The sequence below is a fragment of the Pseudochaenichthys georgianus genome, chromosome 4 (genome assembly GCF_902827115.2).
Source record: "Pseudochaenichthys georgianus chromosome 4, fPseGeo1.2, whole genome shotgun sequence".
Taxonomy (NCBI): Eukaryota; Metazoa; Chordata; class Actinopteri; order Perciformes; family Channichthyidae; genus Pseudochaenichthys; species Pseudochaenichthys georgianus.
In genome coordinates, this window is record NC_047506.1 from 5,132,780 (window position 1) to 5,145,918 (window position 13,139).

At 39.3% G+C, this 13,139-nt stretch overlaps 2 protein-coding genes across 3 annotated transcripts; both read right to left on the minus strand.

Annotated features, from left to right (window-relative positions):
* Positions 1-4,116: 4,116 nt before the first annotated feature.
* LOC117445689 (ferric-chelate reductase 1-like) lies at positions 4,117-9,914 on the minus strand. 2 transcript variants are annotated; one of them, XM_071202982.1, is made up of 11 exons: positions 9,783-9,914; positions 8,037-8,788; positions 7,762-7,907; positions 7,572-7,666; positions 7,179-7,470; positions 7,001-7,054; positions 6,858-6,917; positions 6,002-6,060; positions 5,101-5,271; positions 4,959-4,990; positions 4,117-4,830 (listed from the first exon to the last, which is right to left on the minus strand). In XM_071202982.1, the coding sequence occupies exons 2-8, from the start codon at positions 8,407-8,409 to the stop codon at positions 6,046-6,048; spliced, it is 1,035 nt and encodes a 344-aa protein (XP_071059083.1). In that variant the 5' UTR covers positions 8,410-8,788; positions 9,783-9,914; the 3' UTR covers positions 4,117-4,830; positions 4,959-4,990; positions 5,101-5,271; positions 6,002-6,045. The 2 variants fall into 2 exon arrangements, with proteins under 2 accessions (XP_071059083.1, XP_033937391.2); XM_034081500.2 differs by having other exon boundaries at positions 4,117-4,833.
* Positions 9,915-10,586: 672 nt separating this feature from the next.
* xcr1a.1 (chemokine (C motif) receptor 1a, duplicate 1) lies at positions 10,587-12,595 on the minus strand. Its single transcript, XM_034081363.1, has 2 exons — positions 12,495-12,595; positions 10,587-12,290 (listed from the first exon to the last, which is right to left on the minus strand). The coding sequence occupies exon 2, from the start codon at positions 12,272-12,274 to the stop codon at positions 11,264-11,266; it is 1,011 nt and encodes a 336-aa protein (XP_033937254.1). The 5' UTR covers positions 12,275-12,290; positions 12,495-12,595; the 3' UTR covers positions 10,587-11,263.
* Between the last annotated feature and the right edge of the window lie 544 nt (positions 12,596-13,139).

Here is a 13,139-nt window from a genome sequence, read left to right on the forward strand (position 1 = left end):
TGTTTCTTTATAAGAGTTGAAGAGCACTTGCAGTTTGTTATGTCTACTATGACTGAGAATATGAAACCTACTTTTGTTAATAATTTGTGTTTGAGGGAAAGTCCCGCAACACATGTTCAGTTTCCAGCTTGGAACCAGGAAGTTACAACTGTAAAACACTGCAGGAGTTCAATCATTTATTAACCCTTGTGTTATGTTCACATTTCGCACCCTTTGGTAATGTTCGGGTAAAATTGACCCGGGACATATTTAAAAAAAAATACAGAACTAAATTCAACATGCACAATTCCTTATATATATTGTCTTTAACTCATTCCCCAACAATATAAATGAAATATATGATTAGTTTTTGAAAATACTCTTTGCTAGATCAAATTTAACAATGGAAGTGTCCATCATTTTTTGTGATAAAAATGAAATTTATGTTAAAAACTAAGTTTACATTTTGCTCATGCTTTTCTAGGACTAATTTAAATTTAAAAAAAATGCATTAATGTTTATTATTTTAATCTGTCATATAGCCTAATAATCAAAGCCCTGAAGGAAATAAAGCAATTTATCAGCAATTGGAACACAAGAACCACACATCCAAAAGTATTTGGCTGTGAAATATAGAGAGAATGAAACATCCATATAAATGACATCTAACAGATATAAACACTAAGCAAATAAAAACAATTAACAGTCACTATTCATAAAATACAGTATCCGAAAAAAATATATTGATGAAGTGACGCTGCAGAACATTATGTGAGTCAATGGGCAGGTCCGTTTAGGAAACACATGATGCACAGAACTTCTTCGTGTGTATAGCACAGATGTACTTGTTGCAGTTGCTGCATGTAGTCTGTGTCTTGGAGTCCTTTGAGGGTCCACAGACCTCACAGCTGGCTGTGGGGGTCTTCCAGAAGCTGACTGTGGGGGTCTTCTTGCGGCTGGCTGTGGGGGTCTTCCAGCAGCTGGCTCTGAGTCAAGTTCATCTTCCAATATACTGTCAAATTCTGTGTTTACCTCCACATTATCCTCATCTTCAGAAATGTCTTCCTGTTCCACTTCACCATGTTCTTCTAATGCATTCCACTCACTCTCATCCATTATTAGCTCCAAGGCTCTCTGAGCAGAATATCTTTTGGCCATTTTGCTGGTAGATAATTGTAGTTCTGCACTACACTGTTACTACACTGAGGTTATGTCTCTGTTTAGTCAGCTCAACGAGGCTCCCTCCTGTCAGATGGAGGGAGTAAATACAGCAGCAAGCTTTGGGACGGCCTCCCCTCTCTCCGGCAGAAACAGGAAATGCCGTAACTGTATGTAACAAGGGTTTCAAATCTCTTAGACAACATTTTTAAATTAATAACTCAAATAAAACTCCAAACATCTTTCATTGTGTTTCAAAGCTCTTTTAATTTTAAACCTGATGTTTATAAGCTTCTTAGTTTTTGCAACGGTCTGTAAATATACACAACTTTATAATAAAATGCACACATTTACCTTTTTCTAGACTAAACACAGGTATGATCCTAAGTTAAAAACATATGAGGTTATCATGAGGTTGTTAACATCGCAATTTATCAGTGGATGTTTGCTGGAACTACTTGTAAACAGCGTGTTTCCTGACGGACGATGTAGTCCAAACGATAGCTGGGGATTCTGGGTAGTGTAGTGTCTTCTGCCATCCTTTACTCCGAAAAAATATTTGTTTCTCCGAATCGAAGGGGAAAAATACAAAAGCATTGCACACAATTTAAACGAATCAATGTTGTGTAATTAACGAGGATAATCTGGTGTTTTTTAGTCGATGAGTAGTGGAGATATCACTGTAAAATTAATCGACAGTAAGAGGAATACTTACTTCCGGGTGTACAATTCTCCATTATCCAATGCAATGGGAATGGACGCTCACATTGCCTTTAAAGGTCACATGTCATGGCCATTTCCACTGATCATAATTCCATTGTCGAGGTCTACTAGAATAGATTTATACTGTGCAATTTTCCAAACTCACATTGGTTTCGCATACAGCATCTCTGTAAAGTATGTGTATTCACTAGGCTTGTTTGAGACAAGCAAGACCTGCGCAGTTGCGATCAACGTCTTGCTAGTGCGTTGCATGATGGTTAGTCATTTTGTCCGACTTGCTCTGGAGGCTCGCCCACATGAGACTTTGAAATCTCGCGGGACAAAGACGCCCGCAGCCTTGAGAGCGAGGCGAGGCGAGTTGGCGCAGTTGCTCTCCACGAGCTGCGGAAGCGAAATGCTTGATGGGAAACGGCTCGCTGGTATCTCGAGCTGAGCGCTCATTGGTGGTTTTTACCACGTGCTGCTGATGAAACTCTCCAATTGGCTGGCAAAAGTTTGTTGTTGTTTTGTGTCAGTTTTACGTCCATTCCCATTTGTCATCATTGTTCCACAATGTTTATGATCATGAAATGAATATCTATATATTTTATACTATACTGCTTACCGTTTTCATACTTTATATATCTTAGCATATTCATACACACTGTTCATACTGCTCACAGGCTGATATCTAGTGTATTCATACCCCACTGTTTATTCATCATTCAATTCATTCTATATTTTATTCTGTAGATTGTGTACATTACTTTCCACTTCACTGCTTGTTGCACCTGGTGAGAAGCTAAACTGCATTTCGTTGTCTCAGTACCTGTAATATGTGCAATAACAATAAAGTTTCTCTTTAAGTTAAACCAAATCATTAAAATAAAATCTATTGTAATGTAATGATTTGGTTTAACCTTATTTATTGAATACATCATTTAAAATGGCAAGATTAAATCAAATTACATTCTCCATACAATACATGTGGGATTTCTATTGCTTCCACTTCATCTGCAACGAAAAACGCCAACGCAATTTACGCCATTGCAATGGCGGAAATTGCGTTGCCAGTCAAGCCGACTCCGAGTCGGCTTGACTGGCAACGCAATTTCCGCCATTGCAATGGCGTAAATTGCGTTGGCGTTTTTGAAATATATGATTAGACTCCGAGTCGGCTTGACTGGCTGTCCGACTTAAGACGAGCTTTTTGACACCTCCCCCGGCTGCGATCGGCTACTCTCGTCTACTTTTGAGGCGAGCCGCAATGTGTCTCAAACAAGCCTACTCTCTCCACTAAACGGCTCGCTGCAGCTCTTGCCCCCCCCTCCCTGTGAGCCCAGGCCCCAGTGTGCTCCGAAACACAGCGAAACACAGCCAAACTCACCCTGAGCACACACAAAGTCACAGCCGAAGAAAAAACAATAAGTGTGGCTTGATATTGAGTAAGAAAAAGGTTGATAAACGCTGTGAGAATGGGTCTGCAGAGAGAATTTCGCCGCGATCCCAACTGTCTGTTATCAGCCTGCAGCCAGGGAGGAGAGATCAGCAGAGCTGCCTGCACTGAGTGTGTGAGGAAGTCCGTGGATTGGTCAATTTGGACCAATCAGCGGGGGTTTAACGTAACGGCTGCGCGGACGTAACGTAACGGCTCCACGGATTGACCCATTTCGTTCCGGGGACGACATGACATCATGATGTCCACGGAAGAATCAAATGGACAGTGACGTATCTCCAACGAGGCGTTTTGGGGAGATATTTTCTGTTTTAGAGTTTTACTCGCTACAGGGTGTACTTTGAGGGTTTTGACTCTGCACACCGTTTACATGCATAAAAACCTTCATAACACACAAGGGGACGGGTAATAACCGGAAAAGCATGACATGTCACCTTTAAGGGCAGCCGACACAAACGAATGCCGTGCTTCCATGAGCGTCAAATCCCGCCGCAGATGGGAATACATTGCAATCAGTTGAAAGCTATTTGCGTCCCTTTATGACGCTGAAGGAGCCTAGGAGCGTCACAACTGGACGCCACGGACACTGACCAAACGTCGCTCCTGGATGCTTAGGGAGTGAGAGTGTGTTGGCCTGGTACGAGGAGATACATACAGTAACTACAAATGTAAAAAAAGTAAATATCTGAAGTTTGAATGTGCTGTCTGTCTAATCTCTGATAAGAAATGTGAGGGCCTAATTTATTAAACTAACCTTGGAAAATGAAAGCGCTGAAGCAATTTTTAGTTTGCTTTATTTTGAGACCAGATTCAACGCCATGATAACATTTGAGTATTTTTTTATTTAGATAAAGATAAATAGATTTATTTTAGGTCAGTATACAAACATATTTGAGTGTAACACATGCACAACACACAGTGAAAATGTGACTCAGAGTCTAGACTGCATTCAACCCATCCAAGTATTACAATCATTGGGCAGCTACTTTAAGGTGTAAGGGGAGCAGTGTAGGGTTCCTTGTTTTGCTCAAGGGCACCTCAGCAGTGTCCAAGAGGCGAACTGGCACTTCTCCAGGTATCACTCCACAATTGGTACTGAGTCCTTTCCGGGACTTGAACCAGCAAGTCTCCGTTTCCCAGGCCAAGTCTCATTGGCATTTTTATGAATTCATTAATAACTTTCAAATGTCAGTCAATCAAATTCAATTTACAAACCCAATACAACAAATTACAAATGTTCCTCGTTGCCTTGCACTCTGTACAGCATTCTGGAAATGGACCCTTCCAAAAACAAAAAACTACCCTAAAAATAACCCTGATTATCTGAAGAAAAAGGGAGGAAACTTCAGGAAGGCAAGTGAAGAGGGATCCATCTCCCAGGACGGACACGTGAATTACATAATAAAGCTTGATGCCCAGGCCTACTTTTCCTAACACCAAAATATCCCAAAGGAGACCGCAAAAGCAAAACACAAGTTTCCAACGCCGAAGATTACTTGGACAGCGATCACAATCACTCCTGCTGCACTGAGCTTCTTCTGAAATGTAGAGGTGCAGTGGTAAATACCTGATCAAGTTGCATTTGTATATATGATTAATGTACGATTGTTAATGAAAAGTTATTAAGACATGGTATTTTGTCATGATGTGGACAGGCGCTGACCTTTTTTCTTTCTTTTCTGTTTTTTGAACTCCCTGTAAAAGAAAATAGTGACATACATTATATGTTCTTCTTCAAAAGAATCCATTCTGTATTAATGCATGGTATTATAATTTTTTTTAAATGTATACTACTAGTCATTTACCTATTTTGCTTCCACCCAGTATGGTTTTTCTGTGAATACTGCTTACATATACCCATATTACAAACAGGAGAGTCCACACTGTGTAAGCCATCATCACTTTCACTGGCCAAGAGTCTTCCCTTTCCTTTCCACAGTTGTCAAACTCCAAAACACCTAGAAAAATTATAGCGGCTGTGGAGAAAAGAAAATATAAATCAGAACAACACATAGGCAGCTGTCTGAAGAGTTTATGCAAGGATCATAAACGTGTCTCTTAAAGGATTAGTTTAAGATATTTTTGGGAAGTTGTGCTTAATTGAGTCTCCAGACCAGACAAAAGCTGGTACACTCAGAATTAGCTGGCCATGTCCAATGGTCCACCTGCTAGCACGTCTACAACTAAGTAAGTATGATATGAAAGGAACATTTGTTTTAGGGTTGTTGGTTGGAGAATTTGGTAACATTTAGATCAAAACAGGCTACTTGTTTCACCCTGTTTTAGGTAATTGTGCTAGGCTACGCTAACTACAGTAGCTGCTAGCTTTCGCCATTTAGGATATTTAGCCTACTGAATATGTACAAGAGTCATTTTGTATTGTGATATACGAAACAAATTATGGTAATCTCCTTTGATTGTTGTATTTGGCTCAAACGGTCCAAACGAGGCACAAAACAAGTGTCCAGCTCATACATGCTTGAAGTGATGAGTATGCACTGCCAACACACAGACTTTAGCGGTATTTGTCGGATGAAGTAAAATACCCAAATGTTCCACAAACTGTGAATTGGCAAGAATGCATATAAGCGTATTTCCCAAAATGTCAAACTATTGCTTTAAAGTTATTTAAAAAGTATTCTCAGATAGGTAAGTGAGTAAAGTAGGTTTACAGTATCTGTTAACATTTGGTAAATATACACTTACTTGTAAAAATACAGTGGATGACAGAACACGCTTTAATGATAAGCTCACTGATCTCCTTTCTGGAACCGAAGAAAACACAAACACAAACAGCTGTGCATAAAAGTGTTAATGAAAGGGTAAAGTCAAATATTCATGCAGAAGAAGTCAAGAGGAAGTTGGACTTAAAGTTCATGACTGGGTTCAATTCGGAGACAGACGATAAACAGCTCCATGAAATTAAAGGCTATTGCAACACACACTAGAGCAATGAAAAGGACCTAAACATGCAGACAGATCGCACACACATTAAATAGTACCTATTCAGTTTAAATGTGGATGTAGATATGGAGAATTGTTGTAAATCATGAACTATTTCTTTACGTTAATGGGATCAGCCAAAGAAAACAAGACCAAGGCAGGTATCTCCACGGCTGCACAAAGAACACAGCTTAATATCTTCACCTTCAAATAATTACAATTAACTTTCAATTATTGTAAATAATTAATAGTATTCACTTAGGGAAACTTGCTTGGCCAATTTCTCCATAATATTTAAATTCTGATTTGTAATGCTTGTCCCAGTATATGGGCTTTTAAATTCAATTACATTTTTAAAAGGACATACCTAAAAGTGAATACAAATAAATACACAAAACAATAAACAGAAAATACATATGAGAAAAAACGACATTAAATCTATACAATAAAACGAAACCCCTGTTTTTTTTCTCCAAAAATCGTTAAATGTAATAGCATTCTGTAGTTACCTCTCTATATCGTTTTAATTGCTAATTTAAGCACTAGATTGAAATGACCTACCTACCGATGCACAAAAGACTCACAGAAAACAACACAAGCCCTAAAACTCACAGGATACCTTATTTAGATGATGCAAACGGGGTCCGTTGATGAGAAGAGTTATTAACAAAGGCAGTTCCTGTGGAGAGATGCAATGAGACAGGAATTCATCTTCTGCTATACATTTTTTACCGGGTGGCATAAATTAATAGAAAATCATACCGTTTTGACGGCCACCAAAACACTGTCAGCAATCATCAATACAGTACCCGGTTGCTGAGGAAAAAACAAGAAAAGTGTGGAGCTGTGTAAATGCAGATATTGATATTCATTTATTAATAATAGATTTCCACACAATAAAAAAAGCTCAATCGAATCGTCCTTCTGTGTCCATGCTTACCTGTAATTTAGTTACATTTCTAGCCCTTGGCGTTGTAGTATTTGTTATAATTGGCGTTGTAGTACTTGTAGTAATTGGAGTTGTTGTAATTGGTGTTGTAGTACTTGTAGTAATTGGAGTTGTTGTAATTGGCGTTGTAGTACTTGTAGTAATTGGAGTTGTAGTAGTTGGCAATGTAGTAGTTGGCAATGTAGTAGATGGCGTAGAAGTTGTTGTTGGTGATGGTGCGGTTAACTTGACATCTAAATCCACTGCTTCCCAGAAAGTTTCAAAATTCTGAAGAAATGTGGCTCTGCAACATATCAGGGATGCAAATATGTCAATATCAATAATTTTGCTCCATGTGGAAGGCCTAATATTGAATCATGAAGGACAGTCAAAGTGTGCGAATACCTAAAAGTGTAGTCCAAGTTTTCTTCCTGTGGCGACGTCCAGTTTACTGCTAACAAACGCTTTTCTGAACTCAATTTTTGACTAACAGCGTTGTCCTGAGGCGAGAAGAGTAAAGCATCCAGAAGTAGCTTTATAGGATTCATTTAAAAGTGTTAATGAAATAGAATTGGAGATAATGATGGTGTCTTACCGGTGAACTATGGCACGACAGGAGTCGAGTTTCACGAGAATCAAGCACGATGAATTTACCAACAGCAGGGCCGACTACGTCCTCCGTCTTTCGAGCCTCCAACATAAATCCTGTGAACTTATTGGATTGCTTGCTCTTGAGATAAACTTGGAAAAAGGTTTGAAGATTTATCAAAGAGAAGGGGAGGAACAGAAAATGAACACAGTAGTAAGTGGATGACCACTGCAACAAAGATGAATAGTGATTAACAAGCTTCAGGAAAATATTCTCTGTACCTGTGATAGGGTGTCCATGTGGGGCGGGATCGTATGTGATCTCAAAGGGTGGGCCAGTACTCTGGGGTTCATACGATATCCCGTTTCTATTTGTATGCACAGGGGACATAGAGTCACACGACTCTGGGAATCTACCGTCTGAATACCCATGCACCTTTGTGATGGTGTCTAGGCTAATCACAATCCACAACCACATCTGTAAAGGCCCTGACACACCAACCCGATTTTGGGAGTCAGAGGCCGTCAGAGGCTGTCGGGCATTCGTGGCGCCGTAGTCAGGTTGGTGTGTCCCGCACCGTCGACCGTGACACGCCTTATTTGGACTGCCAGACCCGATGCATGGCCGATTCAACATGTTGAATCGGCCATGCATCGGGTCTGGCAGTCGGACCAAATAATCACTCTGATTGGCTGTTCAGCTAGCAAATCAGTGCATGAGAAGCGAAGCGGAAGTGAGGGACGTAAACAAACTATTTAAGAAGGCACACACAGACTGCTATTCATTTTCATCTCATCATGGTGATCTGGAATGATGCAAACGAAGACCTGCTCATCACCTTGATCCAGGAGAGGCCAGCTCTGTATGATATTACGGAGAAAAGATACTCTTCTTCTTCTCTGTCTTCCGGTTGTTGCCTCTTTTGAATGACGAATACACACTACCGCCGCCTGCTGGTAAGGAGAGTTATTGCCACTCACGCACTGAAGTCGGTGCGGTGTGTTCCCGTGCGACACAAAAGGACTTTATCAACCTTTTTCGTAAACACATAAAAAGTGGGAATCAATGGTGGAATGTAATTATTTACTCATGTGCTTTAGTATTTGTGCTTTTGCTTACGTATTTCTATTATATGCAACTTCACCTCACTCCATCTCAGAGGTAACGGCTGTTCTTTTTACTGCACTACAGTTGTCTCACAGTTTTAGTAGCTTAGCAGTTTACAATTGTTCATCCCCTTCCTGTTCGGTGAAAACAATGCACTACCAAATTTGGTGATTGTGAATTTGAATGTTTCGGACAATCTGAAGAGTGAAGAAAGTTAATATGTGCGTCCAGGAAAACTTGCAGTCTTCCAAAGCTAGAAAAAGACGATTTAAAATGCTGGTTGGAACAGCTGGGAATTGCATTGGAGCTCATGGAAATGTGACTTCTTAGAGAAATGTGGTTCTCACAGGATAGTGACCCTACACACATGGGATTGTGTTATTGAATACGATGCACTTCTGTAGATTGAACTACCAAAGAGTATATAAAGGAGTTTCAAATATAAAAACCTTTAACATCTACAGCAGTAAAATTATAACTAATTTTACTAAATTATAACTAACCCCCCCAAAATTATAACAAATTTTACTGAAATATTTAGAAATCTACCAAACTATATTAAAACATTGTAATATTCATTGGATGCATTGGTACCATAAGTATACACATACATTGTTATTTTGAAACAGGACAACAACAGAGCTACAAAACCCATACTTGTAACCCAATATACATTCAAACGCCCTTACATTTCCTCACCTCTTTAACCTGATAGCCAAAAATGCAGTTTTCTGGAATTAGTAATATGAAATGTGTGTAGGAATCGGTATTGGAAAATAGGAATAACTCAAACTAAATTAAGGCTAAAGGTAAATAACAAGCATTTTAACGATTGCTTTCACTGTTTAATTTAAGTTCTAAGACCAGTATTGAATAATAACAGTAAAAGCACAATGAGAGTAACAACCCTTTACTCTTACCTTCAAATATTTGTTTCCAAGGTCCGGTACCATGAAACCAGAAGTTGAGATGTCACACCTTACTAAAACTCACTGTTTAATCCCTCTAAGAAAACCTCAGATCCTCCTTCCTCTACGGTGTGCGGTGTGTTTGTCCGAGAGCAGCGCAAAACAGCCTGAAGGAGGAAGTTATTCAGTAAAGGGCAATCTAAGTGCACGGCTTGAACCCACCCACATGCAGTTTATGATCAAGAAAGTAGTTCCACTTTGCTTTGACCTGTCTCATATCTCTTATACTGTATCGTGTTGTTTTCTAACAGTGTGTTGGTTCCTTAGAAACTGTAGTCTACTGTAGATACTTGGACTTTCAGATCTTTTTTTCTGTGCCACTTTCTTTTTGTGATCTGAATATATTCCCCACCATGACTATTATATTGGTTTGATCTTCTTTTTTTACGTTATCAATGCCACGTCAGGTAATAATGATTTAGCAAAGCCAATTTAAAAATAATTATGATCACTCTGATCACTTGGACACTTTTGAAAAAGTGTGTCCAGATTGAAGTGGCAGAGGTCCATTTATTGAGAAAAATATATGGCTGGTCTGACTTGTGGAACTCAAAGGCTGCACCACATATTACATTCCTGGTATTATTATTGTTTTGTTGTTAAATATGTTAAATATGGCACAAAAAAACTGTTTTAACATGTTGCTCCTGTCCACAGAGAGTGGTGTCCAAACATGTTAATACACCTTTAATAGACATAACTGTTTGTCATTTACATCTCATTTAGTAGAGGTTCATTTAAAAAAAAACAAGAAAAGAAGAAGAATATGAACCTTTATTAAAAAGTATATTGTCAGAAGAAAAAAATATCGTGTTTATTTACAGCACGGAGAGATAAAGAAATCCAAATATTTCTGCTTCCTTTTAACTGAGAGGAACTGATTACATCTACATATGTTAGAGATGTTTGACATTAACATTCATCAAGTTTTATTCTACACTAATCTACACATTTATCAGAAACATATCAACAAATACATTGTTTACAAACATGTTACATTATTGTAACATATGGAAAACCAGAGTTTACTGTGGCTGTATGAAATGACACATTGCATAATATGTACACTAGTATCAACCATAATTACAGTAATACATGAAAACTCATCATCAACATCATCATAATAAATCACGTGGCACTCTGTGAACATACGTCTACTATAATGGCTTCACTTCCATTGCCAGTAATGAACAATATTTGTCATGTGCCACATAGCCTCCTTTGAAATTCACCACGAATACAAAGCACATTAGGAAACTGGTTATAGGTAGACACACATATGTAGCAATACACTGAAACATTGCAAGTGAATATTGGCGCTTGCTACAAACCTCTTTACCATGGATTTTTTACCAAATGTACCCTGAAATCAGTCATTCTTTAGATCAGTAATCCAACAGTTAATGCAAGGAAGTTACGTACTCAAACAGCAACTAGTACATTGATCCACGTGAGAAGTTCTGCACGCGAACATGTTGTTCTCCGGCTGAACTTTGGCGAATAAACATGCGATGCATCATTGACTTCAAATGACTCCTAAACTTCACCCCAACAAACGCGTAAAAGACGGGGTTCAGGCAGCAGTGGGAGAAAGCAATGAGCCGGCACACATAGAAGGCATAGTCCAGCTGGATACTTGCTTCACATTTATCAAATGGTTCAACCATATTGTCCGACAGGATCCTCAGAAAGATGGCCACATTGTACGGCACCCAGCCGAGGAAGAACACAGCCGCGATGCAGAACACCAACTTCATGGCTCTGTTCTTCGTGTGGGATCTCGATTTTGAGATTCTCCTCAGTATTTGAATGTAGCAGAAAGCCATGACTGTGAAGGTGACCAAGAAGATAACATTCTCTGGGGAGAAACCAATGCTTTTCCAAATAGTAGATTCATATTCACAGCCCACAGAGTGTTCACCTTGGTGGGGGATCGGAATGAGGGCGCTATAGAAGAGGGTGGGCACGGCTGCTCCGATGCTGATTACCCACAGAAGGAAAGACATATAAACCCCGGTGCTGATCTGCAGTGTTCTCAGGTCAGACAGAGGGTGAACCACGGCCAAATACCTGTAGATGGTCATGATGGTGAGGCAGAGGATGCTGCTGTAAAACCCAGTGAAGAAGACAAAAGTCACAATTTTGCAGAGGGCCTCCGAAAACACCCATCCCCAGATGTGGTAAATGGCCCAAAAGGGGAGACCGAAGGTGAAAACGAGGTCGGAAATGGCCAGGTTCAGGATGAAGACGTTGGTGAGAGACTTGAGGTTTTCATACAGCCCCAAAACGACAAGGACGAGGATGTTTCCAAAGAGGCTCAGTGTGATCACAACAGAGAAGAACGCAGGAATGACCATGGACCCAAACTGGACCACTTCGCCTTTTTCACACATTTCATCCTCGTAGTCTTCGTCATACTGGCTGATATTCCAAGAGTCATTCATTGCTGATCACTGGAACCTAGACAAGAAGTATGTGCATTATTTCAGGTTCAAGAAATGTCACTGTAAGAAGAGTACACATAATAAAGGTCTTTTAACAAGAACTCTGAGTCTATATAAGAGGATGCATTCAACATCATGCTACACTGGAACTCCTATAACGAAATTATTATGTTGCAACATCAATATATTTAGTGTGCAAGATTAAAAAAAAAGGACCTACCTCTTGCTCGGCGGGACTGATGTGTTGTTGGACGTGATGCCTCTCGCTACTCCAAAGGAATCTAAAAAAGTTGTAGCTTTTGTAATCTCGTGACAAGTGAGGCAGTGTTTTCTGTTCCTAGTTTTGTTGTACTAGCCTGACATGTGTTCAAGTCCTCAGCCCACCTGGATTTGCGGATTTATTTTTAAACAAACACAAATGGAATAGTTTTTGTTTTGTGAGCCCGAATTGTTAAATATTAATCTAGATTTCCGGTGTTAACTCAATACAGCGGCCTGTTTTTTCGTTTTGTTTTTAACTTGTGCATTAACTACTTACTTTAGATAATCTGCAGCACTTACTGTAAACATGTTTTAATATGAACTAGGAATTGAAAAGACATCTCTGAGTCGGATGACTTAAAATCGTGTCAAGTTAAACAAACACTATATCTGCATGGCATGTATTATCTGGGAATTCAGATAGTGAAACCTCAGAAAAGAAGATATGAGCTATGAAACTAAAAAGGGGTGCTACAGCACTTACATGACATTGGGGCACTTGTGTGTATTTTGTTTTGTTTTGTTTTATAGATGGATACAAATTGATAAACCAGAGCCCAAGATGCCCTGATTTATTGTCCTTAGTGTGGGTCAAGCTTTCAAT

Coding starts and splice junctions, on each gene's coding strand:
- LOC117445689 (XM_071202982.1), bottom strand. CDS start 8,409: ATGCATGGCCGATTCAACATGTTGAATCGGCCATGCATCGGGTCTGGC. Junction 7,055..7,178: donor GAAATGTAACTAAATTACAG/GTAAGCATGGAC, acceptor TTTTTTCCTCAG/CAACCGGGTACTGTATTGAT. Junction 6,918..7,000: donor TTTTGGTGGCCGTCAAAACG/GTATGATTTTCT, acceptor ATCTCTCCACAG/GAACTGCCTTTGTTAATAAC.
- xcr1a.1 (XM_034081363.1), bottom strand. CDS start 12,274: ATGAATGACTCTTGGAATATCAGCCAGTATGACGAAGACTACGAGGAT.